Source organism: Zalophus californianus, chromosome 9, assembly GCF_009762305.2.
Source record: "Zalophus californianus isolate mZalCal1 chromosome 9, mZalCal1.pri.v2, whole genome shotgun sequence".
Classification (NCBI taxonomy): domain Eukaryota; kingdom Metazoa; phylum Chordata; class Mammalia; order Carnivora; family Otariidae; genus Zalophus; species Zalophus californianus.
In genome coordinates, this window is record NC_045603.1 from 63,611,605 (window position 1) to 63,636,892 (window position 25,288).

Below are 25,288 nucleotides of genomic sequence, written 5' to 3' on the forward strand. Positions count from 1 at the left end.
ACAGAGACAGCGCACATGCAGGGGGAGCGGCAGGCAGAGGGAGAGGGAGAAGCAGGCTCCCCGCTGAGCAAGAAGCCTGTATGGGGCTCAATCCCAGGACCCTGGGATCATAACCTGAGCCAAAGGCAGACGCTTAACCTACTGAGCCACCCGGGTGCCTCGTGCTCAATAAATATTTATTGATGAAAGAATGAATGAATAAAAGCTGCTTGACCTCCTGGAGGCAGGTGACTTTCATATCTACTTCATTCCAGCCAGCCTTATACCCATCCCACCTAGGTCTGAGCTCTCTGAAATCTTCAAGTGGAATAGCCCAGCTCTGGTTACAGGCTCTGTTCACGCACCCTCTTCCATTCCCTTTCCTGGCCTCACCCTCCCCTCCCCAGCCAGATCCCCTGGCATCAGTGCCTCCACTGTCCTGCACGCCCACCCCTTTTCTCCACCCCGGCCCCTGCATGTCTCCGTTCCTTTCTCCTCCACCGCCCTCTGGCCCCATCCGGATCTGCGCCATTGAGCGCCGCTAGAACAACTCGCCCAGCATGCAGGCTTCTGCCACGAAGAGTCCACGGTCTCTGGCTTCAGTGGGGGTCACGGCTCTGCTCAGCCATCCTTACACCGTCCTCAGTCAGCTCTCCCTCTCCCCATTCTTCTAAGGCCGACTTCCAACCTTGTCCATGCTCTCCAAGTGCCCTACTCCAGCTTTCTTCCAGGAGCTCAGCTTGCCCCCTGTCCTACCTAGAAAGAGAAACTAGCAGGTAAGACTTCTTCCCACCCTTCTTCCCCAGGCACAAACTCACCTGCTGCTGCTCCATGCCCTCACCAGCTTCCCTCTGGCCCTGAAGAAGAGGCAGCCCTTCTCCTGTCCAGTCAGGGGCCCCTCCTTGTGCTCCTGGCTCCTCCCTTTGAGTGACTGGGATCCTCTCTGGGCTGGTCCCAGTCTCATCTGGGGTTTTTCACTTCTCCCTCTCAAGGCCGAGACTTGATAATGGGGCCTGGGTAATCCCAGAGTAGTGGGGAGACCGCGGGTTTGAGGAAGCCTTTCCTCTTTGTTTCTCTTTCAAGACTTTGCTCAGGTCCAGTTCCTCTATGAAGGCCGCCCTGATTCTCCTCTCCAGCCAGTGGCTACTTCTGGCTTTGACCTCCTCAGGGCCTCCCCTGTTCCAGTGGAGACCCATGCTTGCCTGGTCTCAAAGAGGCTTTCAATAAATGCTCGAGGAATGAAGGAATGTGGCCACAGGGGCAAGTGTGGGTGACCCTCCTCCCTGGCATGGTGGGCTGTCCCAGGGAACCTCAGGGCATCTCTCTCCTTCCCTTCCTGCAGACAGGGCCGCAGAGGGCTTCCCTACACCCTACCTAGCCTTGGTGAGGTGCACCTGTACGCCAAGCACCCAGCCCCACTAATGCCTAGCTGTTGAGGGCCTTTGATAAGGCCGTACAGGCGAAAGCGTTCACATATCCCCATGTATACTGCACCCCTGACCAGTGGGTAACTTCTGTGAGCTCAGTTTCCCCACTTATAAATGGAGATAATCCTCGTTGCCCCATGTGTCATTCGGGGTAAATGTGCTGATACCTAGGAGAGGGTCTCTGAGCCAGGAAAATTTTGGTTGTTCAGATCGCCCTCCCTCACCCCTCCGGGGAGACAGGTGTGAGGACTGGGGTGGGGTGGGAAGGGTCCTGGTTGCCATGGCAGCTCCCAGACAAGCAGCTCCCAGGGCCCCTGCTCTGGGCCCTGGAGGCTGAGAGAATCAAGGGCAGCCGGAGCCCTGGTGTCCAGCTGGTCTAGAGCAGCGCCTCCTGGGGCCCTGTCTGGCCAGGCACAAGGTCGGTCAGCCCCTGAGGCCAGGTGGGCACGGGCCAGGGCTTTGCTCCAGCTCCAGCCAGCACCTCCCCGGACCCTGCCAGTCCTGGGCTCTACTGCGAAGCTCTCGGGTCCCTCATGCTCAGAGGCCCTTTGCCAAGGTCCCATGCCCAGCTGCCTACAGCTGCCTGTCGGTGGCCGTGGGCTTTTAACCCCCTAGAGGCCGGTCCAGCTGCGGTGGCGGCTATCTCCTCGGGGAGTGGGGTGTGTAGGTGTGCGCACAAGGGGCAACAGGGGCTCTGACTGAGGTCCTCTCAGCTCGGGGATCAGAGGGGGAGCAAAAGGGCGTGGAAGGAGGGAGGTACTGGGAGAGCGGAGGAGGGAGAAGGAAAGCACGGCAGAAAGGGGAAGGATTCAAGGTGGCTTCCCTCGCGTCATCTCACCAATCCTCCAGAACTGTGGAAGCCTCGTCCACACCTGACAGAGGAAGCTGAGGCTCCGGAGGGGCTTCGAGAGCTCACCCACCCCTCAACCCCTCCTCCCATCCCCTAGACACCTGCCGCCGATTTCTACCTTTACCCCTAGCCCTCCTCCATCTCCCCATCCTGTTCCCATGTCCACCTTCCTACCAGGTGAAAACCAGCAGGCCCTGGGCAGAGGGGGAGGGGAGGAGTAGGAAACCTCCCATAGGAGAATCAAGGCTTTTCCCGGCTTCCATTTCCAGGTGGAGCAGAGGCTCAGGGGGTGACTGAGCACGTGTGTACTTGGGTGTGACACACGGAGCCAGGTTTCCAGGTCTGGTCCCCAGCAGCCCTGTGAGAGAATGGGGGAGGGTTGATGTGGCTCCTCACACGCACACGCACAAACGCACGCACACCCCCCCACCCCGAGTGAGCAGCTTATGCCCAGCAGACACAGCCCCGTGAGTACAACTGAAGGTCAGCGTAGATGTGCAGGGCTACTGTGTGCGTGTTCATGTGTGCGCAGGCCTCTGTGGGCTCCGGACCCGAGCCGACTCCAAGTTCACACATCAAGGAACACAGCGCCCCCTGCTGGCCAAACCACCCGCCTCTGCATCTTGAGGGCCCAAAGCCCTATGGGGACCTGCACCCTCTGGCCAGGCCAGGCCTGTAACTCCCTCGAATTGGGTGCCCCACCCATCCCTGAGGGTCTGTCTCCCATAGGCCCACCGTTCACCACGTTATGCTCCCCTTCGGACCCATCAAAAAAGGAACGCAGGTCGCTGGGCTGGAGGGAGAGGCCAGCCTCCCAGTCATGTCTGAGCCTGTACCTGAGTCCTGTGGGGGCGAGAGGGATAGGGGTCCTCTCTCTTCTGCATCCTCTCCCGGATAGTGGGCTGGGGGTAGCTGCTTCCTGGTGGCCTAGGGGACCCGGGCCTGAGGGACTCCCCGTACCCCTGCGTGGCTAGGGCCCAGACCCAGGATTTGTGTTAGAGGAAGCCCAGCAGCTGCGGATTCGGTGGACGAGGTCCCCCCCTGCTGGTCGGAGCTGGGACTTGCGGTCTGGCTCGAGGGTAGGGGCCGGGGTGGATGAGGGCAGGCGAGGGACTACTCCTTTAAGGGGGCCCTGTGAGGTGTACACACACACACACACACACACACACACACACACACACACACACACACACACACACACACACACACACACACACACACACACACACACACACACACACACACACACACACACACACACACACACACACACACCTCTCATTCACCAATAGGGGGCCCTGTGAGGTGTACACACACACACACACACACACACACACACACACACACACACACCTCTCATTCACCAATACTAGGCTCGAGTTTGAAGGAGGGCTAGGAAGTCTGGCCCTCCTCACCCATGGTCTTTGGGACTGACGCTGGCCGGCCAGGCTCTATGGCTTCTCAGTCCCTCTCCTGACCCTAATGGCCCCTCCTCTTCAGAGGCAAAGCTGTAAGACCACAGGAGAGGTTCCCATTCCGGAGAAGCAGGAACTCAGGTTCAAACACTCTCAGGAGAGCAGTGCCCAGAACTGGAGTGTGGCTGGGGTCCCAGATGTGTATGTGCTGCGTTCTTTTCACACTAGTTTATTGAGCACTCACTGAGGTGCCGGCCCTGTTTTCCTTCTGTCCCCTGTCTCACTTTATGTTCCCAACAACCCATGAGGTGGGTACAAGTATCCCCATTTTATAGATGAGGGCTCCTTGCTCAGCGGGGAGTCAGCTTCTCCCTCTGCCCCTCCCCCTGCTCTTGCTCATGTGTGCGCTCTCTCTCTCTCTTAAATCTTGCAAAAAACAAAACAAAACAACACAAAACCACAACTCAGAGAACCTATGTTACCCAAAGTTGCAAAGTAGGATTTGAACTCCAAGCCAGACTCCTTAACTATGATGCAGGGCTGTGTCCTGAGCTGCTCTCCATTTTCCCTACAGAGAGCAGACTGGGCTCAGGTATCTTGCTCCCTTAATCTTAAACCATTCCCACAGCAACCCTGTGAGGGAAGCATTTTTGTGCTTGTTTCATAGCTTAAGAGACAGAGGCTCAGAGAGTTTAAGGTGGCTTCCTAAGGAGTGTCAGTGACAAGGGGACAAGGGCAGAGCAGAGCCACGGGCCCAGAGCTGTGGGACAGTGAGAAGAGAGGCCGGCAGAGGCAGGAGTGAGGAGACCCAGAGAAGGGTGGGGCCGGTTGTGGCTCCTGGGTATGTGTGGGGTGAGGCAGGGGGCTTCTGCCTCCCACAGCAGGCTCCCAACATGGCACCTTTTTGGAACAGTGAGGTGCAGAGAGGGGAGTCCATGGCTGTGTCTCCTACCCGATGACAGCTCTGGCTGGTCACCCGCTTGGCATCTCAAGGGGCTGTCAGCTGGTTCAATTCTCCTCCACCCTGCCTGGCACACCCTGGCACTGGGGCCAGGCCCTCCTCAGGTGGCAGAGACTTGACATAGCTGAGGTGGGAGGGGTGAGCAGGCGAGCGACTGGGTGAGGACCCTTCCTTTGCTCCCACGGCCTCCTCCTGACCTCTAGCTCTGTTTCTGTGTTTTGGTCTCCTCTCCCTTTCTCGTCCCGACCTCACCTCTCTGCCGCTCTAAGCCTTCCCTGGCCTCAGCTTCCCTGTCTTTCCACAGAGAACTGTGCAGACCATGGAGAGCATAAGGGATGACAAAGAGGAGACCGACTGTCCAGAGGGACAGAGACGATCAGTCAGAGTGTCCCAAGGAGAGGCTCTGGGGAGAGATGAGGCAGAACATGAATGTCAGTGGTTTATTGGTAAGCCCCTGCCCCAAACACCAGCAGCCCTACCCTGTGCATCCTCGAGCAGAAATAAATAAGGCAGCATTTAATGAACCAGTTTGTCTTCCTCCTTAGGCAATCTGGGGGGGCGGCAGCCTCTGCAGTCCTAGGGACCGGGACCCCTCTGGCTCTTAACAGGGGGCGAGCGGTGGGGGAAGATAGGGGCATACAGACTGCTGGCCACCCCTTCCTAGCTTGGCCCCAGCGCAGCCTCTAAGCTTGGTGCTACTTTCACAGTCTCTTGAGGTCTGACCTCATGGCAGCAGGCTGTCCTGTCCCAGAGAGACCCCTCCGCATCAGACACCAGCCCCTGGCCCCCACCCAAGAGTCCCATCATGGGTTACTGCTCCCATCCCTAACTGTGAAGCTGGGAGAGCCAGCACCTCCTCCCTAGCCCAGAGGACCCAGCTGTAGGGGAAGGAAGCTTTGCTGTCATACATATATATATTTTTTTGCCCCTGTGGTTCAGGGGCTGGGGGGCCGGCCCCTGCCTGGAACTGGTCAGCGGGCAGTCAGCTCCATGGTCTTCTTCCGCTCCTCCCGTTGCTCTTCCCAGTCCTCCTCAGGTTCGTATGTGCCCTTGATGATGGCCATGCGCTCGCTCAGGCTCAGGGAGTTGGGGAAGAGTAGGTAGAAGTAGAGGATGGCAGCCAGGATGGCCCCCACGATGGGCCCTACCCAGAACACCTGGCGGGGACATGGCAGCATCAGGGGGCTGAGTGTCAGACCTCAGAGACCAACAGCTTCCCCTCCAGAGGACAGACCCGTGGACCATCAGAGGAGGCGGACCTACAGAGTTCCAGACCTCCAGAGGGAGAGATTTCCTCCTGCCCAAGGAAAAAATATACTGACACCCTATTTATTCCTCAATGACCGGGACTTGGCCTACAGACGCTCAGATCTTCAAAGGAGACAGATCCCCAGAAGGACAGGGCCCCCCAGCCTCACCCTAAAGAGAGACAAATGACCCTTCGAAGGAAAAAGACATGTATATTCCCGGAGAGACAACAGAACTCCTCTCCCTCCCACATAGGGAATGAAACAGACCCTGGAGAGAGAGAACAGGAGGAGGCGACAGATAGACTGTCCAGAGGGACAGGCCCACAGGAAGGAAGACTCTCGACCTCCTCAACCGGAACAGATAAATAAAACATCAGAGAGGACAGACACACAGACACGTTGCCCTCCCCCCCACCCCCATTCCACCCCAGAAGGACAAAGTCCTCAGAGGTTTACACAGAGGAACAGATCTCCTTCCCTTCTTTAGAGGTATAGATACAGGTAGTCCCCCCACCCCACCCCAGCCCCAAACAGGGTCCTCTGCCATTTAACTACCCTTGTCCTTGTTCTGGTTGCATCCCATCCCCTTCTATATTCCTTTCTCTCTCCAGCCACACCTCCCAGGGCCACCCCCAAGCTCTGGGCCCACAGCATCCAGACAGTCCCGGGGCTCTTGGCCAGGTTTCCAGGCCCTCATTGCCAGGGAGCCAGTGTAGGGCTCACCCAGGGACTCACCCAGTGAGCAGAGCTGAGGCGATTCATAACCATGGCGGGGCCAAAAGAGCGGGCTGGGTTCATGGAGCAACCGGTGAAGTAGATCTGGACAGAGGGAGGGAGGTGGCGAGGGGGGGACATGCTTGTCCAACTCCTAAAGGCCCAGTCTTTCCCACAGTCACCCAGAAGTTCAGGGGCTCAGCCAGGTCTCTGAATCAAGTCTCCCAGTTCCTAGGCTGGTGACCTCTCCCTCCGTGGGTCCCCATGCACCCTTCTTCTCAAGTCCTGTGCTTGGGCTGGATTTCCCGCCTTCACCCCAACTCCCACTTACTGCCATATCCCCTCAGGCTAGAGAAGATTTCGGGGGATCCAGCCTGGGACAGGGTACAGCAACCCCACTCCAGGCCTTAACTGCTGGGGTTCCTGGCTCAGAAGGGTGCTGCTCTAGGGCCCCGTTATTTGCCCCGAGGGGCTTCCCACAACTCCAGCCAAGTGGCCTTATTGCTCACCCCCACGAGGTGGCCCAGTGTGACAGAAAGGCCAATGGACAGAGCCGGAGAGCCCACAGGACTGGTGCGGCGGGTGTCGGTGGAGGAGAAGATGCAGAGTGCTAGCTGGAAGGTCAGAATCAGCTCCACTACCACAGCCTGGCCCTGGCTTGTGTTGTTGTTGAGCTGCAAGGGGAGGGTGGGTTAGAACCCCTGCCTTCCAGCTCTATGGCCGGGGGCTTGGGGCCTCTGAGGACACTTAGAGCCATTGTACCTGGAGGCCAAGCCTTGCGCACATCAGGAAGGTCTTTTGCTGAAAAGACTGAAAAGACCTGACAGTGTGCGCAAAGCTTGGAGCACAGGCCTGTGGCCAAGGAGCTGAGTGTGAGAGGAGCTTTTCCTGGACAAGGTCCTGTCAACGGTTCTGCCCAGTTCCCACCCCCACAAGCTGGCATTTACCCTCCCTCCTGTGGGCAGCTGCCCAGTTTGCCTACTGCACCCCCAGCCTGCCTCCCGCCTGTGTCTGACCCGCTGCCAGTGCCAACCTCAAACCCGTCTCTCCGGTGGGGCTGACTCACGGCTTGACAATGGCCGAGAAAATCCTCCTCTGTGTTTGATTAATGAACCCAGTTTGCATGGGACATGGGGACTGAATCTGGGACTGTGGGAGGGGGTGGGAGCAGGGAACCAGGAGCAGGAACCCATATTCAACAGACCCTACACACGGGCACCACATTACGAGGTTCACACGCATGGTTTCTAAATGTAACCCCCTTGACACCTGCCATGGTAGGTTATGACCACCCCCACGGAATGGCTGAGAAAAATGAGACCCAGAGGAGCAAGGGTCACCCAAAGCCAGGATAATGACCCATCTTTGGTGGTTCCATGAAACCACTCCAATGAGGAGCAGACAGGAGCAGGGACGGTCCCAAGAGGAAGGCAAAACTCAGGGCTGAGACAGGAGAAAGCCAGAAGTTTCGGGCAAGAAAGGAGGGACAGTAGGCACCAGGAGATAGACCAGGAAGCGCAGCAGGAGGGGAGAGGGCGGAGGAGGTGGGTATGAACCAGGGATGCTAGCAGGGGCACAACCCAGCCTGGATATTCATCTTTCTGACCTTCCTGACCACACTGGCCCATTCTGTGGCACCCGTCTTTGACATGGGGCCCGGGGATCTGGTCAGGAGCCCACTTCAAGGTCCCTATCCCACCCCAGCCCCGTGGGCACTCACCGCGTTCATGGCCAGATTGCCTCGGGCATTGAGCGGTGCCAGCCCATAGAGGATGCCCGCCCCAGCAATGGCGCCCACCAGCTGGGCCACCACGTAGAAGACAGCCCGGAGCAGGGAGATCTGGTTGCCCACCAGGAGGGCCAGCGTGATGGCGGGATTGATGTGGCCGCCGCTCACGGGCCCCAGGGCCTGGGCCAGGGTGCCTATGGCCAGGCCAAAGGCCAGCGAGATCTGCAGGATGCTGGGCAGCGCCGACGGCCACTTGAGGGCCGAGCCGAGGCCAAAGAAGACGAAGATGAGGGTGGCCAGGAACTCGGCAAACACGGCCTTGAGGAAGGCCACGGAGCACACCTCCTTCTTCATGGTGGCCGCGGGGGCCTGGCGGCGGCGGCGGCCGCGACGCGGGACGCCTGTCGGGGCGGCGGCGCAGGGGGCGGGGGGCTGGCTCCCGGGTGCGGCGCGCTCTGCGGCGCCCACTGTGTGGCTAGCGGCCTGGCGCGGGCCGTGCAGGGGTGCGCTATATAGAGGGCGGGCGCCCCGCGGGGGGGCGAGCGCGGGGGGGCAGTGGGCGGCTCCGGCGCCCGGGGCCCAGCGCAGCGCGCAGGGAGGGAATCTGGCGGCCAGCGCCGGCTCACAGCGGCCCCGGGGCCCGCGCGCCCCCGGCCCGGCGCCCGCCCCCCCGCCGGGGCAGCAGCGGACGCGCCCGGGCCACGTGACCCAGGCGGCGGCCGTGTAGGCCGGCCGGGCGGCTGGGGACCCGCGCATGGTGCGCCCCCGACGGCTCCCGCGCTCTCCTCCGCGCTGCTCGTCCCGGGCTCCCTGGGAGACTTCGCCGGGTCCGGCCTCGCCCGTCCTACCGTGCTCCGAGCGCCTACCTCCGCTGGCCCTCGATCTCCGTCCCTTGTCTTCCCCTTTTTTTCTCGGGCTCTGGGTCCAGCTCCTCCTTTTCCTCCTGCGACGCGGGCATCCTGGCCCGGCCTCACCCCCCGGCAGGGCTGGAATGAGGCGATTCTCCGAGGACAGCGCCACTCAGCTCCCTGCCCGGCGGTGGCGGGGGCGGGTGGCCGGGCTGGGCCGCGCGGGGCGGTCCGGCCGGCCGTCGTGGGCCTCTCCCTGGCTGGGCCAGGCTGGCTTCCCGGGTTGGAGCGGGGGCATTTTGGGAAAAGCGGGCGCAGTGCCAGCCGGGCCCGCGTTTGGCAATCCTCGAAGCCCAGTAGCCCCAGGAGGCTCCCTCTCCCGGGCAGCCGCGCCAGCCCCTCCAGGAGCACAGAACTCCTGGGGATCCCAGCGAGTCCCCAAGAGGATGGGGGCCGGGAATTCACTTCGTTCATGGGACGCGAAGGGGCATGACCGAGGGCGGTTTTGTTTTGGGTCAGGGAAGAGCCCCTGGGAGTGGGGGTCGGAGTTTGGTGCGAGGAGGGTGCAGGTGCAGCGCTGACCTCCCATGCCGGGTCTTGGCCTCTCCCGCTTTTCTACCCCTGCCGGAGGCCCCCCTACTCTGGATATCTCAGGTTTTTCTTTTCTTCCTCCCACCGCTCACCCCTTCCTCCTCTGTCTCCTTAGTCTTCCCCTCCTTCAAATCCTCACTCAGTCTTTTTTTTTTTTTTTTTAAGATTTTATCTTTAAGTAATCTCTACACCCAACATGGGGCTCCAACCCACAACCCTGAGATCAAGAGTCCCAGGCTCTACCTGAGCCAGCCAGCCAGCCCCCGCCCCCGCCCCTCACTCAGTCTTGCAATACCTGCCTCTGCTCTTTCTCCTTCAGCCTCTCCCTCCAAACTCTTTCTTTTTCAGACTTCTTGTCTCTCTCTTCAGTCTGCTGGTCTGTCCTTCTAGCAGTCTCTTCCTCTCTCGTCTCTGTCTCAGTCTCCCTCGAAATCCCTGTTCCTCTATCTCCTTGCAGTCTCAGTCTGTCTCTTAGGCTCTCCCTCTTTTTCTCTTTCCAATTTCCCTTCTCCCCCCCCACCCCCTTGCTTTCTGTTTACGGTCTTAGCCTTAGGCTCTGTCTCAGTCTCTCCTTGCCTCTGTTTCTGTCTCCTGTTTTACTTCCTCGGCCTCTTAATTTCTGTGACTTTCTTCGTTTCTTTTCTGTCTCTACCTCAGTTTCCAGGCCCGTCTCTCTTACATGTGTTCTTTTCTAGTGCTCCCACCCCTGGACTAGGTGACACTCTCTTCCAGCTCCCTTCCGCCTCCCCCTGTACTTATCCCTTCCCTCTGAGCTCCCAGCTGCTCTCCGCTGGCCTTCCCAGCCCTCCTTCTTCCCAGCCCCACGTGAGGCATGTAGGGAATGAGACTGGAGAGCCCTCCAGGGCTTGGAAGAAGGATCCCAGGAGAGGAGTTCCACAAAAGACCCCACCACCTGCTACCACCACGTGTCCTTGGGAAGCACTCAGCATAGTGCCTGCTACAGAGTAAGGCTCAGTAAAGTTTCCTCATGTTGTGCGTGTGACTATAATTTTACAGCCCCCCTGAGGGCTCTATGTGGTGTTACACAGAGGGTGCAGCAGAAGGAGAGAACGGGTGCTCCTCTGGTAGTCTCTCCCGCAGGGGCTAAGCGGGGGGGGGGGGGGGGGCTGGAGGAAAGCCAAGGACCTGGAGGAGCGGGCTCTGGGCTCCGTGGCAGCGAAGAGGCCAAAGAAAACAGGGACCAAAGAAACCCCACTATTGTTCCTCCTCAGTTCTGTGTTTCCAGCTGGAGCAGCTCCTTTCCCACTTCTTTCCTCCTTTTTTTTTTTTTTTTTAAGATTTTATTTTTTTATTTGAGACCGAGAGAGGGAGTGAGCACGCAGGCGAACACGCACAAGCTCAAAGGCGGGGGGGGGGGGGGGGGGGGGGGGGGGGGGAAGGAGCAGGAGCTGGTGGGGGAGGAACAGAGGGAGAAGGAGAAGCAGGCTTCCTGCTGAGCAGGGAGTCCGAAGCAGGGCTCCATCCCAGGACCCTGAGATCATGACCTGAGCCGAAGGCAGACGCTCAACCTTCTGAGCCCCCCAGGCCTCCCCCATTTCTGTCCTCTTGCGCCAGGTCTGTTTGTCCTTTCTGCCATGGGTCCTGGAGCCCTGCCCCTGGAAGGGCATGGCAGGTGTGTACTGGGTTTTCATCTGGGCTCGGGGCTCAGGGCTCAGCGCAGGCCTGTCCCAGACTGGAATAGTGACCCTGATGACTCCATAGACTCAGAGGGAGCAGTTGGTTACGTTTCCTAGGCCTGTGCTTAGGGTCCTTGCATCTCTCTCCAACCATCTGGGTCCCTCTGTTCCAAGGCTGTCGCAAGAAACTACTGCAGCTACTATGTTCTGGAACTGTCTTTGCCCTGAGCACTTGGGCTCTGGGCTGGCAGCCCCAGAGGAATGCTTCTTTGGGATGTCTCTGGACTGGGAGATAGATCTCCCCATCTGTGGCAGGGAGAGTTAGAACCCCTCAGGGAGAGCCCTTTCCCTCCTCTCCTGATATAGGGACCCCTGTATTCCCTGGGAGTCATTGAGGGCTGGAGGCAGAAATCGTAGGGTAATTGGCAGCAGAATATTCCCCTGGGGCTCCACGCATTCCCCAGTGTGGGGGAAGAATCTTTCAGTCCTTCCTACAAAGACTTATCGGGCAGTTCCTATGTGGCAGGCACTGTTCTAAGCACTGGGGATATAGCCGTGAACTAGCAGACTATTTCTCTGCCTTGAGGAGCTAATATTCTAATGAAAGGAGACAGGCAATAAACAATGGGTATATGTAAGTTATACAGTGTGTTGGAATCTGGTAAGTGCTAATGGAAAAATAGAATATGTTAAGGGGGGCTGGGCATGCTGGGGTGGGAGTGGAGGTTCTTTGAAATTTTAAATGAGCTATCAGTGTAGGTCTTGTTGAGAAGGTGACGTCTGAGCAGACTTGAAGGAAGACAGGGAGAGGTCCATGCCTGTATCTGGGGGAAGAACATTCTGGGCAGAGGGAGCAGCCAGTGTTGCCGGAACAGAGGGAACAAGGAAGAGCAGAAGGAGGTGAGAGCAGAGGCGGTGGAGGGGGCAGACTGTGCACCAGCAAAAGGCCCACAAGGCCTCACTGGCAAGAAGGAGGAAGTTGCGGAGCCAAGGACTGCTATGGTCTGACAAAGTTTTTAACCCCGCCCCTCTGCTCCTGGGTTGAGAAGAGACCAGAGGGACAGGGATTAAAGCAGGGAGATGGGTAGATGCCTACCCAGGGAGAGGTGATAGTGGCCTGGACCCCAGTGGAGGTACTGATGGTGAGAATGATCAGATCCTGGATCCCTTGCGCACGGAACCCTGAGCGGAAGGCCTGATGGAGTGCCCGCGGTGCGTGAGAGCGAGGCGTCAAGGGGGACTGGAGCTGTTTGGCCTGTGCATTTGAAGGACTGAAGCTGTATCCGTTGAGCTGGGGAGGACGGTGGCAGGAGCAGGTCTGGGTCTGTTAGTTGGGGCCGCGTTGAGTATTCGGGGTTGTCCTGTTCTGACTTCCCAACACAGCGCTAAGGCCAGCGTGAGGAGACCAAAAGGGGCTGTTCTGTTCTTTACTTTCTCTGGAGGCCAGACAGCCTGCCCATGTCTCGGTGCCCCCTCCATGGTGCCGTCTGAGTCACAAAGCCTGGGTTGCCCCTTTCGGCCAGGCCGGCTGTGGAGATTTGCCTTCACAGGCTCCCGTCGTTGAGCTGCTTATTCAGCATTGACATCCCTTCTGCACCGTACCCAACAGCAGCTCTGGGGGGCTCAAGACGTGGGAGAGACCCCGGTTTGTCTTCTGGCACTTTGGACGATATTGACCATCACTCAGGTGTGGAAGAAATAGCACTTATTGGCAAATGAACATTTATTGAGTGCTTACTATATGCAGTGCACTGTACTAGACCAGACTGATGAAGGAAAATACGTAGGAGAATGCCATCCAAGAACTGGAAGGAGCCCTGCCCCCAAAGGGCTTACAGTCTTGCCTGGGAGGCACTGCGTGTACACAGAATCGCCGCTGAAAAGACACAAAGCCACATGAAAGCAACATTTGCAGGCACAAAGTGGGGATGTGGGAATGGATGCTGCTGGGACAGCTCAAAGCCTCCTCTGTCCCCAGCTTGAGGACCCGGAAGCCTGTCCACCTGCCTCCATGCTGCCTTGCGTCTGTCTGGTTTTGGGTGTGTCCGCGCTCCATCCTCCTCCAGACTAGGAGCTTTTCAAGGGCAGAAACCAGCCTGGTGTTCTTTGTCCTTTTCTCCCTACCCTGCTGCGGCCCTCCCCGAGGGCCTGTGTCCACCACTAGACAGAGGGCTGCGCTGGACAGCCCCGGTTGTGTGCTCTGGTTTCTGCCAGGGGCGCCCAAGGGGGCAATTAGGACTTGCCCCAGACCAGACCTGGTCTCTCCTGAGCTCCGAATGGACAGATCATGGGATTTTGCAGTCAAATGCTCTATCCCTGAGCTATACCCCCCAGATCATGGGATTTTTGAATAAGAAGGCCTGAGTTCAAGTTTTGAGTCCGCCACATACAGCTGTGTGATGTTAGATCATTCTCTGAAATGCAGTTCTTCAATCTATAAAATGGGAAGAACAGTATTTGCTCTGCCTGTCTCACCGGGTTGGGAGATAATCAGGGGGGATGATAGGGAGTGCATTGGAAATGCTAAAATCCGGCGGACCTGGAAGCTGCCCTCCTTCCCTAACCTGCCTGAGGTTTTAGCACAGAGGTTGGGACACAAGAGATGCTCACTAGGTGTCAGGTCCCCTCCATCCTCACCATTTTGAATCCTGCTTTGACCTCTGACCTTAGTGACCCCAATCTGGGCAATCAGGGCAGGAGGTTGTGGTGATGTCACATTTGGTTTTAGGTGAGGTGCAATCCAGGAAGCGGGATAGACATAAAGAGAAATTCTGGGCACCTTCTAGGGGGATGTGTGGGGGTGAGGTGGGGTGGGGATGGGGTGCCTGAGACACATGCAGGCTTGGCTTACAGCTCAATGCCTTGCTGCTTTTGAACTTCGAGAGCAGTTCAAAGTACAGCCCCAGAGGTCACTTTGGTCTCTGATACAACCTCTCCTCTGGTAGGAGGTCAGGTGGCTGTCACCAGCTGTCGGGGGGTTCGGGACCCTTTCTTCCATAGCATCTATGGGCCAAGGCAGCCTTTTTCTGACCCTAGAGGGAACTTTGGTCAAGGATGACAGCAAAAAGCATAGATGAGGAGGTGGGCACACGCCCAGAGATGTTCCCCATACACCGTCCATCTTTGAAGGGAGCGGAGGGCAGGAAGGGGCTGGAGACTCCGGGACACGGGGTGCTCGGTGCCGTGTGAGACAGACACCGACAGAAGCCTGGAAGCAGGAAGGCCCTAGTGCATGGAGAAAGGGGCTCAAGATGTGATTCTGAGGTTAGCTATGCAGCAGACTGGAGAGGGACGGAGAGAATGGAAGGTGTCTGGGTGATGGGAGGAGGAAAGTGCTAGAACAGCTAGGGTGCACTCAGGGCCAGGAGAGGTGAAGAGGCTGGACCAGGATGGGGTCATCCCCAAACCCATCTCCTTCTGCCTTGACTCTCAGGGCCGTCCTTTGCACTGTCCACCATCTAAAGAAGGTAAAAGAGGCTGAGGATCAGGCCCCTTCTGTGCTCTACCCGCAGGAAGCGGAAATAATGAAATAATCCCAATAATGCGTGCTAATGGTATGAGGAATTACAGTTCACACAGCATCTTCACATGCATCATCTCACTTAATCCCACTTAATCTCATTTGAGAACCATTGCACTGGCCTGGAAACGTAGAAGCCCAGGCTCTAGACACAGACCTGCCTCTGCCTGGACAAGTCATTTCCCTTCTGTGGTCCTGAGAGTGCTAGGCTGCTCTCGCCCCCCAGTAACTGAACTAGGGTGGAAACCTGAAGGGACGGAGAGGAAGAGAGATTCCGGGGGAGCGAGGCCTGTGGCCGCATGCCTGAAGGCCCTGGCCAGCCAGCCAGGGGTGCGTGCCAGGAGAGAGGCCTCACTTGCGAAACGGAGTGTCTCCTTTCACCAAGTGTCCAGTTGCAAATCTCCCCCTCTCCCAAGACAAAGGCTGGGGCCCGCAGAGGGCTTTTGTTTTCTCTGCCACAGGCTAATCTCTGGGTCTGGAGCCCCCTGGAGATGGGGGTCTCCTGCATACACGTAGGGCATGTACACACACATACAGGCATGCACACACACATGCCGGCTTCCTTCTTTGAAGAGGTCTTCCCTCAGGGCAGAAAGGAGGTCCTTGGCCACCCAGCCCTCCCTTTTCCCGGAAGACACTTTTGGGGAAGCCGTTCTCTAGCTGATATTCTCTGTCTCTAGCAATGGGAAATTGGCAAACCTTGGGGCCCAGCGCTGCAGCTTGGGGGAATTTTCCAGGAGAGGCAGGGTAGGGGTTGCCCATCAGGGCCCTCCCTTCAGCCCTCTCAGGGGCCTCCAGACCCTCCCCTTCCCTTCTCCTGAGGAGCACTGTCTTAGAGCTCCTGGGGAGGATGGGGCTGCAGAGGGAGGAGATTTATTGCACTGGGGGTGGGGAGGGGTCAAGAGGGGAGTGAGAGGTTGCCAGCCAGTGCACTCACACCACCACGGGCACAGCCACTTACATTCAGGAGCATGCACCACCGTGCACTTGGGGACAGAGAGACACTGGGGAGGAACACACACTTGCACACTAGCAGAACCTGCCGCACCGTTCCCAGATCCCCCTCCCCCGCGGTACCCGGTGCGGCCTCCCCAGAGCCTTCCTCCGCCTGCTGGCCTTCCCTCCCCAAATGTCCAGCTGCCTGCAAGGGGCCAGAGCGTCCGGACTGCTCACTGCCTGCAGCCTGGGGGACAGGGGGTCTGCCGGCCTCACCGCCACCCCGCAGCCCCCGCAGCGGCTCCTGGGCGCGGCGCACGCCCGGGGCGGCCTTCGGACCTGGGGAGAGGAGGGGCTGGCTGGGCGGCGGGCGGGCAGTCCCTCGGAGCTCTTCCCCCGGAGCCTGGGGCCGGGGCCTCGGGGCCGGGCGGGCGGTGCGCTCAGGCCTTGCTGCCCCGCGGCAGGCTCTGCGGCGAGTGCAGCTCCACGGACTGCCGCCGCCGCACCTCGCGCTCCTCCCAGTCGGCGTCGGGCTCCTGCCCCTTGAGCACCGCCAGGCGCTCGGCCAGGCTCTTGGCCGGCGGGAACAGGACGTAGTTGTAGAGGAGGGAGCCCAGGACGGCGCCCACCAGGGGTCCGATCCAGAAGACCTGGGGCGGGAGGAGAGGCCGGTCGGGGCGGGGTTGAGGCGGGGGGGGGGGGGGCGAGCCCCGACTCCCCGCGCCCCTCAGCCTCCAGACGCCCTCCCCCCGCTTGGTGTTGGAAAGGGGGTCTCCCACGCGATTCGTGGACTAGTGCGGGGGCGGGGCGGATTGGCGGACTTAGTAACGAGGGCAGCAGCTGTTGGGGCAGGCGGGCTAGTTGGGGGTTAAGGGTGCGAATTCCAAGCGGACTGCCCGGGTGACCAGAGGCCATGTGCCCACCCTGTCTGGGCCTTAGTTTCCTTTCATTGTAATAATGCCTACCTCCTAGGGTGGTCGTGAAAACCAACAAAGCACTTAGAACAAGGCCTGGCCCCTACTCAGGCTAGATGAGTGCTGAATAATACAAATGTCTGCGTTAGCTAGTACAAATATTACCATTTACGGGGTTCCAGCCACTGTGTGAGCTGTTTTACACCTCACTTAAGGAACGTCACTTAACTCTTCCAGAAAGCCAATGAGGCAACAACTGCTATTATCCTCACTGAGGGATATGGAAAGGAAGAACGAAGTGTTCCGCCGCATCAGACCCGAGGGAGGAAAGCCCAGGCTCCCCAGGAGGAGCGCGGTGGGTTCGCTGAGCTCCGACCGCCTCTATTCCAGCCCTAGCAGAGATGGGTTTCTGAGGGAGGGGAAGGCCGGGGAGGTTTCAGCCATTACCCAGTGGTCGTCAAACTTGCCGGTGACAACAGCAGGAGCCAGGGAGCGGGCGGGATTCATGGAGCAGCCAGTGTAGTGGATCTACAAGGGGAGGCAGGGGTCAGGGACCGAAGGCAGCTGATGAGGACAGCGCAGGGAGTCCTTGTGCCCCTCTCTAGCCCTTGCCCTCAACCTCAAGGGAACCCCTGTGATGGGCAGTTAGTCCGCATAGGTACAGGGTTCTGTCTTCATTAGAGGCTGGAGTGAGATCTGGGGGAATCTGGGAGTCAGACCTTCTGGGATGGCCACATGACTGTGCCTCTGGGGAGTTCTGTGTATCTGGCCCCTGGGGGTCTTTGTGTCTGTCACTTTTGCGGGTCTGTGTGTCTATTTCTAGAGTGGTCTGTGTGTCTGCTTCTTTGGGGAAGGTCTGTAGGTCTGTCCCTGGGGGGACTAGAAGCAGTGGCCCTGACCTACCCCAAGGAGGTGCCCCAGGACCACGGAGAAACCGATGGAGAGGGCAGGGGTGCCCAGGTTGTCTCCACGACGCTCATCTGTGGAAGCGAAGATGCAGAGCACCAGCTGCAGGGTCAGGAAAAGCTCCACGGTGACAGCCTGGCCTGCTGTTGTGTTGTTGCTGAGCTGGGGAAAGAGAGAGGGTGGGTGGGGGCACGCTGAGCGGGCTCCCCACTCTGGCTCCATCTTCCCATCCATCTGCAGTCAAGGCTCCAGAGAGGCTTCTGGGCTGGGACTGGAACACCGGGGCTCACCTGCCACCTTAGCTCAAATGAATGATGGCTTCTTCCTGGGCTGTGGCCCAAAGGTAGGGGGATTGACCCCAGGACTGCTGGTGGTCCCTAGGCCAGAGGTAGGAAAACTGACTACACAACCCATTAGACTTGGGGGCTGTGATTATGTGCCTAATGTGGGAGGCAAAGGATGCTGAGGTCCACGATTTGTTTCCAGAAAAACAAGAAGGGAAGAGGTCTTGACTGCAGCAGGAAGCTTTAGGGCAGGTAACAGAAAGGCCTTCTTTGCTCTCTAGGCCGTAAGATACTACTGGTGTAACGAGAGGCCTGTGCTCTTTCTTCATGTGGGCAAAGGGTCCCCAGGGAAGGGTCTTAGGACTTGGGTCTAGGAAAGTCCTAGTGAGAACCCTCACCCCATGAGCCCAGTGTACAACTCTTTCTTTTCACCTTTGCCTGTCCCCTCGGATCTTGCCTGTTCTACACTGTACTTCAGGCCTCAGTTTTGTCCTGTGGATTTGTTCCCTGCACATCCCGTGGAGGTTGGGGATGGGGGCGCTGGTGCCCTGTACTGTGGCAAGGGGGCCTGTGGACCAGGTGGGGTGCCCATGGTCCTGGCAGACCCTGCCTTGGGTAATGAGAGAACTTGGGGCCGAGCAAAGAGGCTATTTCATAACCGGGCCGCACCCAGCACTGGATTTCTCTCTGGGTTTTGTCATCCTGTGCCCTACACCCTGCCCTCAAGCGCTGGGCACTGCACCGGCTGGCACTAGGAAAGCTCTCAGCTCCCACGCTCCTTCTCTAGGCCCTGAACCCCCATTCTTGGGTCCTAGCCATTGGGCTGGCACCCTTGGGTCTCTAGGGTCTAACCTCAGGCCCTCCACTCCCGTCGTCCAATGTTAGAGCCTCTAGTGGGGGGCAGTGAAAAGAGCTTTGAAGGCAGATATTTTGGAGGCCTACAACTTGCCATGGGGCCCTATTTACTACTTCAGCCTCAGTTTGTCCTTCCATAAAATGGGGATAACATAACAGATTCCGGAGGACTGTGTGAGGACTGGAAATGACAAGGGCAGAGCCCCAGCCCCATTCCCACTGGTAAATGGCTTTTCTAAGGGAGAGGTGTGGACATGGATTTGGTGTCAGACAGCTCTGCATCCACTTCCAGGTGCTGACATCAGCTAGTTCTGTGATTTGAGTCAATTGAATGCTGGGCCTCAATTTACCAATCAGGGTAGAGGGTACACAGAATTCATCTTACAGTGTTGCACCCAGACATAGGTGATATCTGGCCTGGCAAAGAGCAGGTGCACATCAGCGGTAACTTCCTGGCAGCTAGGCTGGCCTTTCCAGTGACCTCAGAGGATGCCTGGAATGGTCTTGGGGGTCATCTAGCTTTCTAGCCTCAGGGCAACCCAGCCCCACTGCTGCACCTTTCCAGCAAGGCAGGGTTCTCCCTAGTTCCTCAAGATGGTAAATGCTGAGCAGTAACTTGGGGGACCTTCTCCAGACTCTTTCCTTCTGAGGGCCCCAGTTAACTGTCAAATGATGGAGGAGCAGGAGTGAGTGTCCCCATGGCTCCTTAGCATTTCCATTGCTCTGCTCTTAGAGGAGATTCTCTAGCCACACATTCACTTTCTTGGCCATACTCTCAGGAAGTTCCTCCGGCAGTCTAACTGGACCTCTCCTTCCTGGGAACAGAACTAATTTCATACTCACTGGAAATAGTCACACTCCTCAATCTGTCTCCCACCATGGCCACTCTAGCCTTTCCTCATCCCTGAGCCCCAGCCTCATCATATTTTCCATTTTGAAGAAGAAAAATTTCCTCAATTGGGACACCTCTACCCCTTGCATGAGGAAGGGCCACCTGTGCAAAGGAAGGGGTGGCCGCAGAAACCGTGTAGGACTCTTCAGAGACATCAGTGCTTTTATCCAGTGGCCCAGGGAAAGGCAGGCCATCGAGGCATGAAAGAGGTGCTTGCGGCCCTGGCTTGGGATAGGGGTGGAGAGAGATGTGTATTGAGGGGACACAGACTTGGCCTCCTCACCCATGGCCTCGGATGCCAGGGTGCTGCACAGACCCAGGAGAGAGAGAGAGCAGGAACACGGAGGGGGAGGGATTGCGGTGTCCTCCCAGCTCCCAAAGTGCCTAAGGTGTCCGATTAGCCACTGCTCGTATAATCAGCAGTTAGTCACAGGCTCTGGGGACCTTCTCCAGGGTCTGGAGAGACCTTGCCTCTTCAGCTTTTCCTTGAGTTCTGGTGCTTTCTCTGGTATTGACACACTGTAGAACTCTTGGCCCATGCCTTCCCTTCTCTGAGCCTCAGTTTCCTTGTGTGCTACACAAGTCTTAGTTGATGGCTCAGGGAGGGGACACTGGTCAGGTGGAAAGATCATGAGTTTTGCAGTCAAGCCTGGGTTTGAAGGCTGGCTTCTGGCACCTTAAGCAATGGATATACCCATCCCTACCTCGAAGCTCTGTTGTGATGTGTCAACGTGTGGCTTGTGAGGAGCACCTGCTGTGAGGCTCACACACGGATGCTGGAGAAATACTTCTTCCCTCGAGAAGACCCTTGGGACTAGCACTCTGAGGTTCCTCCCAGTTCAGAAAGCACATCTGCTTTGGGACTTTGTCTTCTGCTGAGTTCTAGCCCAGCCTTCACTGTAAAGCGGGCATCAGGTCAACCCTGATCTTGCTCTTCCCCCATGAGACTCAGGGCAGAAGGTGCCAGCAGACCCACCTGGATCCTGCCTCTGCTCAGACCTTATTGCTCCTTTTACCCCGACTCCCTTATGGCACCTGTGTTCCTGGCTTCAGCATCTCTCCCTCTCTCCCTCCTCCCCACCCTCCATCTTTCTCTCTCCCCACCCAGACCCTCATCCAGATCTGGTCCCCCCACCTCACCCTTTCCAAGGGACTCCCCAGGACCTGCCCCTTGGGGAAGGGACAAAGTTCTGGCTACTCACTGCATTCACAGCCAGGTCCCCTCGAATGTCGGGTGGTGTGATCTCATGGAGCAGAGCGGCCCCTGCCACAGCCCCCAGCAGCTGGGCAGCCACGTAGAAGGCAGCTCGGAGAAAGGAGACGTGGCAGCCCACCAGGCAGGCCACGGTCACGGCAGGGTTGATGTGAGCCCCGCTGACGTGGGCCAGAGCCTGCACCAGGGTGCCAATACCCAGGCCGAAGGCCATGGCAATCTGCAGCACAGAGGGCAGGGCCTGTGGCCAGTTGAGGGCCGAACCGAGGCCGAAGAAGACGAAGAGGAGCGTGGCCAGGAACTCGGCAAACACAGCCCTGGAGAAGGCTATGGACCGGAGTTCCCACATGCTGTGCCCTTTGTGGGCTGGCCCGGCAGTCACAGCAGAAGGAAGCTTGTGGAGCACGCTCTCTCTCTCTCTCTCTCTCTCTCTCTCAGGGTCTCTGGGGAGGCTGGGCTAGGGGCATTTATAGGGTTCTTCCATCCTGGATTGGGACACGTGAGGTGGAGGTGGAGTCTGGGTCCGTAGCTTGTCTCTCCTATGGCTGCTCCCATCCCCCACCCCTGCCCACCAGCATGCCTATCACCCCATCTTGGCCTTCACAGCTGACTAATGTTCCCCATTAATAAGCTCCAGATAAGGACTGACGTCCCCTGATTTTCCGTGTTTGTTCCCTGGTTCCCCCAGGGCTGTGGCCCCAGGGCTTCCCCCGCCCCCACTGGTTCTATGAGTGGGGCTTCTCTGAGGGGATGATGCCAAACCCCCTCCCTCTGACTCCAACTATTGGTCAAGGCAGGGACAACACCTCACCCAAGAATGACCATGAGAGAGGATGTCCATGCTACCCCTTCTAGTGATTGGGAAGTTCTTCCTGTTGTTGACCTTCAATTATTCCTTCTTGAAGGGGATGGAAAACAACAGGTTGGCTTGTGACGTGAACCTTCCAAGGCATAAAGGTTTCGTCTCTTCTGGGCTCACTTTCTTGTAGTCAGTTACCCAGAAGTTCTTAAGCTTCATGTCCTCCCAGGAACTCCAGCCAAAAGGCGGCTCCTGTAGCCTGGACGGAGGGGGGTGGTGTCAGTGGCAGGGGGACCCTGGTTCTGGGTGATGGGATCAACCTGCGGTTGCCTGAGGAAGCTTCCGGCTTCCATTCCAGCATCACCCTGGTCCATCTCTGTGATTTACCCTTTCTTGTCTGTCTCTGTAAATAGGGGATAATAAACTTCTACATGGGGTTGGGGTATGGGGTAAATGAAATAATGTAAAGTGCTCAGAGCCTCACCTGGCCCACAGTCAGCCATCAATTAATATCAGCTATTATTAATAGCGTTATTTATTTATACTCTGAATACTCGGAGGAGGAGAAGAGGTCTCCCTAAACTCACATAGAGTGTCCCAGAAGCTGTGACAGGTAGTAGGCACCCCCTGGAGCTCAGAGCCACCCAAGCCACATGGGGAGGACATTTCTGTGAGGCAGTGAGCTGTGCAGGCTCAGGGAGGCCACAATGATCCAGAAGCGACTCTTTGGCCTTGCTGCCCACTCAGCCCAGTCTCTGGGCAATGCCACCTCCCACCATCAGTGCTGCCCTGGCCTGGGATCTAGGAGACATTTAGGTCTGGGAGTCCCCAGGCCCCACTCCTGGGGACCCAAACACAGGGTCAGGCTCAGAGGGCAGTTAGGAGGACTGGCTCCAGACCCTGCTCTACCTCCTGTCCAGCAGGACCCCAGGCAAGTCACAGTTGTAGGAACAAAGTCTGGGAGGGATCGGAGACTGCAGAGTGGAGCCCCTTGTGTGCCCTTAGATGGACCATGCACCCCTTCTGGTCTCTCCTCTTTGGTCAAGGTGTTTATGATCTTGAGAGACGGAGAGAGGGAGTGGCCTGCTGACCCCTGATTCTGGGCAGGACCTGCCCTCACCTCGTCAAGTGAAAATCTCTTACCTCCCCATAAACCCAGAAGAAGTGTCACGGTTTCTTTCTGTAAGCCCATTAATTCCCAACCCAAATGTGTGTGTGTATGTGTGTGTGTGTGTGTTTGTGGTCATTCAGTCACAGTCATAAATTTGGAACCCAGTGGGATCTTAGAGGTCATTTAGCCTATGAATCTCACTATAGAGATAAGAACCTGCAGTCCAGGGAGAGTAAGGCCTATTCACGTTCTGGTCTGGGCCTAGGACTGGGAGGAGGGGAGAGCAACAACCATGACTGGGCCCTACGTGTGCTGTGCATTCCTTTTGAGCCAGGGAGGAAGAAGGTGTACCTGTCAGAGCCCCGGGGGGCTGGGGTGGGGGGTGGGAGGGGGTGGAGGTTGGAGTTCAAACTGTGGGTCCTGGTGGGCAGTGGAGCTCCCCTAGGCAAGGACTGCATTTTGTCTACGGTGACCACGACGCCATGTCTTACGAGGTCCAAGGTGCCATCAATTGTATGAGGCACCACTAATTAGTATTGCAAAAATGCTTCCTTGGTGATAGATTGTGGTAACAGTTGCACAAAAATGTGTATGTACCTAACACCACTTAACTATATAGTCATAAATGGTTAGAATGGTTTTATGTTATGTGTGTTTTGCCATAATGAAAAATAATTTTAAAAAGCCATGAAGGAAAATGACCCGAAAAATGCTTTCTTACCAATTTTGGTTTGTATCTAATGAAAGAAATCTTTCGGATTGATTTAGATATCAGTTTTTTTTTTTTAAAGTCAAAATCACTCTTTCACAATTATCGAAAAGGAAATGATTGGTGAAACAAACTGGCTAAGATAGTCCCCAAATGTCTTCACATTCGGAGTCCACATTTCTTAAATTTCTTTTTGATTCAGAGTGCTCAGGGTTTTCCTACACAGCATCACCCTCTGTGCCATCAGGAGTGTAGTGACGTACCATTTCCTACAAGAGTGTCGCGATCGTGTCCAGAATTTCTTTCCAAGCTTTAGACACTCCTTCCGTAGGCTTTGCCACACGTGTTTTCTTGCTTCACACGTGACTGGCAATCATTTGGCCCCGGTCTCAGTGATCAGACATAACACAGTTTCATCTACCTCTGGGGCTCTTTCTTTCCTAGGTCCTATAAGACACCTGGCTGTTGTTTCGTGAGAAAACAGGAGTGTGTGTCATCTGCTGGTGGCCTGAAGGAGGGGCTGAGACCCCGGAAAAGCGGAGTTAGGAGGAGGGTGTGTGTGGGGAGCCGGGCCAGCAACGATGCGCCACGAGGCAGCGCAGGGACAGAATTCAGGACTGGTGCTGTCTGCCAATTGACATAAGGTGTGTTTCCTGCTCTGAGCTGAGCTGCAAATGCCCTCCATTCTCCCCACAAGGTCAGTAAAAGTGGGTCACGCTCCACAGCCTGTGAGGCTGGGACATCAGGGAATGAGGGAAAAGGGACAGGGCCAATCCATGGTCAGGTGAAGTGGGACAGAGCGAAGAGAGCAACTGTGGGCAGCAGTGGCGGGAGGGGTGGGAGACTGGGGCTCAGCCCTGTAGGAGGCATGAGAAGTATTGTAGGGTGTCAAGTCCGTACAGTTTGGGGACAAAGTGTAAGCCATTGGATTTCTACGTAGGGTTACAGATAAAATACACAATGCCTGAGTATGTTTGAATTTCAGATAAATAACAATACATTTTTAGCCTAAGTATATTCCAAGCAATATTTAGGACATACTCACACTGAAAAGTTACCTGTTATCTATAATTGAAATTTAACTGGTTGTCCTGTATTTTTATTTGTTAAATCTGGCAACCCTATTCTATTTGAAAGCAAAAGGGGAACCCAGAGGACTGAAGACCTGGGGACAGCTGGGTTTCAAACTAAGTCTTACAAGGACTTTTGGGGTTGAGTCTCACTAGCCCCATTTTATACAGGAGGAAACTAAGGCAGAGAGAGGTTGTAAAAGTTGTCTGAGATCACAAGTCTGGTAAATAGAGGAAATAAGCTATGAATACAGGTCTGTCGGATACAGAAGTTCAGGCTTAAAGGAATGTTGAAAAAGAAAACCAAAATCGGTGGCATCACAATTCCAGACTTCCAGCTCTGTTACAAAGCTGTCATCATCAAGACAGTATGGTACTGGCACAAAAATAGAAACATAGATCAATGGAACAGAATAGAGAGCCCAGAAACGGACCCTCAACTCTATGGCCAACTAATCTTCAACAAAGTAGGAAAGAACATCTAATGGGAAAATGGTCTCTTCAACAAGTGGTGTTGGGAAAATTGGACAGCCCACATGCAGAAGAATGAAACTGGACCATTTCCTTACACCATACACAAAAGTAGACTCAAAATGGATGAAACACCTAAATGTGAGACAGGAATCCATCAAAATTCTAGAGGAGAACACAGGCAACAACCTCTATGACCTCGGCCGC

General features: G+C 56.7%; 2 protein-coding genes and 1 long non-coding RNA gene across 3 annotated transcripts; all 3 read right to left on the minus strand.

Moving 5' to 3' along the window:
- Nucleotides 1-93: 93 nt before the first annotated feature.
- On the minus strand, nucleotides 94-3,442 carry LOC113922949. Its single transcript, XR_003520114.2, has 3 exons — nucleotides 3,093-3,442; nucleotides 2,431-2,614; nucleotides 94-735 (listed from the first exon to the last, which is right to left on the minus strand). It is a non-coding gene; the product is annotated as an uncharacterized LOC113922949 (long non-coding RNA).
- A 1,616-nt stretch (nucleotides 3,443-5,058) lies between these two features.
- Nucleotides 5,059-9,334, minus strand: LOC113922947 (aquaporin-5). The gene is made up of 4 exons (XM_027595355.1): nucleotides 8,317-9,334; nucleotides 7,106-7,270; nucleotides 6,618-6,701; nucleotides 5,059-5,789 (listed from the first exon to the last, which is right to left on the minus strand). The coding sequence occupies exons 1-4, from the start codon at nucleotides 9,079-9,081 to the stop codon at nucleotides 5,604-5,606; spliced, it is 1,200 nt and encodes a 399-aa protein (XP_027451156.1). The 5' UTR covers nucleotides 9,082-9,334; the 3' UTR covers nucleotides 5,059-5,603.
- A 3,775-nt stretch (nucleotides 9,335-13,109) lies between these two features.
- AQP2 (aquaporin 2) lies at nucleotides 13,110-21,337 on the minus strand. The gene is made up of 4 exons (XM_027595720.1): nucleotides 20,911-21,337; nucleotides 17,675-17,839; nucleotides 17,219-17,299; nucleotides 13,110-16,507 (listed from the first exon to the last, which is right to left on the minus strand). Exons 1-4 carry the CDS (start codon nucleotides 21,268-21,270, stop codon nucleotides 16,298-16,300), a joined length of 816 nt encoding a protein of 271 aa, XP_027451521.1. The 5' UTR covers nucleotides 21,271-21,337; the 3' UTR covers nucleotides 13,110-16,297.
- Nucleotides 21,338-25,288: the final 3,951 nt, after the last annotated feature.

Coding starts and splice junctions, on each gene's coding strand:
- LOC113922947 (XM_027595355.1), bottom strand. CDS start 9,081: ATGCGCGGGTCCCCAGCCGCCCGGCCGGCCTACACGGCCGCCGCCTGG. Junction 7,271..8,316: donor GCAATCTGGCCATGAACGCG/GTGAGTGCCCAC, acceptor CTCCCCTTGCAG/CTCAACAACAACACAAGCCA. Junction 6,702..7,105: donor CACTGGGCCACCTCGTGGGG/GTGAGCAATAAG, acceptor CCCTCTGTCCAG/ATCTACTTCACCGGTTGCTC.
- AQP2 (XM_027595720.1), bottom strand. CDS start 21,270: ATGTGGGAACTCCGGTCCATAGCCTTCTCCAGGGCTGTGTTTGCCGAG. Junction 17,840..20,910: donor GGGACCTGGCTGTGAATGCA/GTGAGTAGCCAG, acceptor CTCTTTCCCCAG/CTCAGCAACAACACAACAGC. Junction 16,508..17,218: donor GCAAGTTTGACGACCACTGG/GTAATGGCTGAA, acceptor CTCCCGCCCCAG/GTCTTCTGGATCGGACCCCT.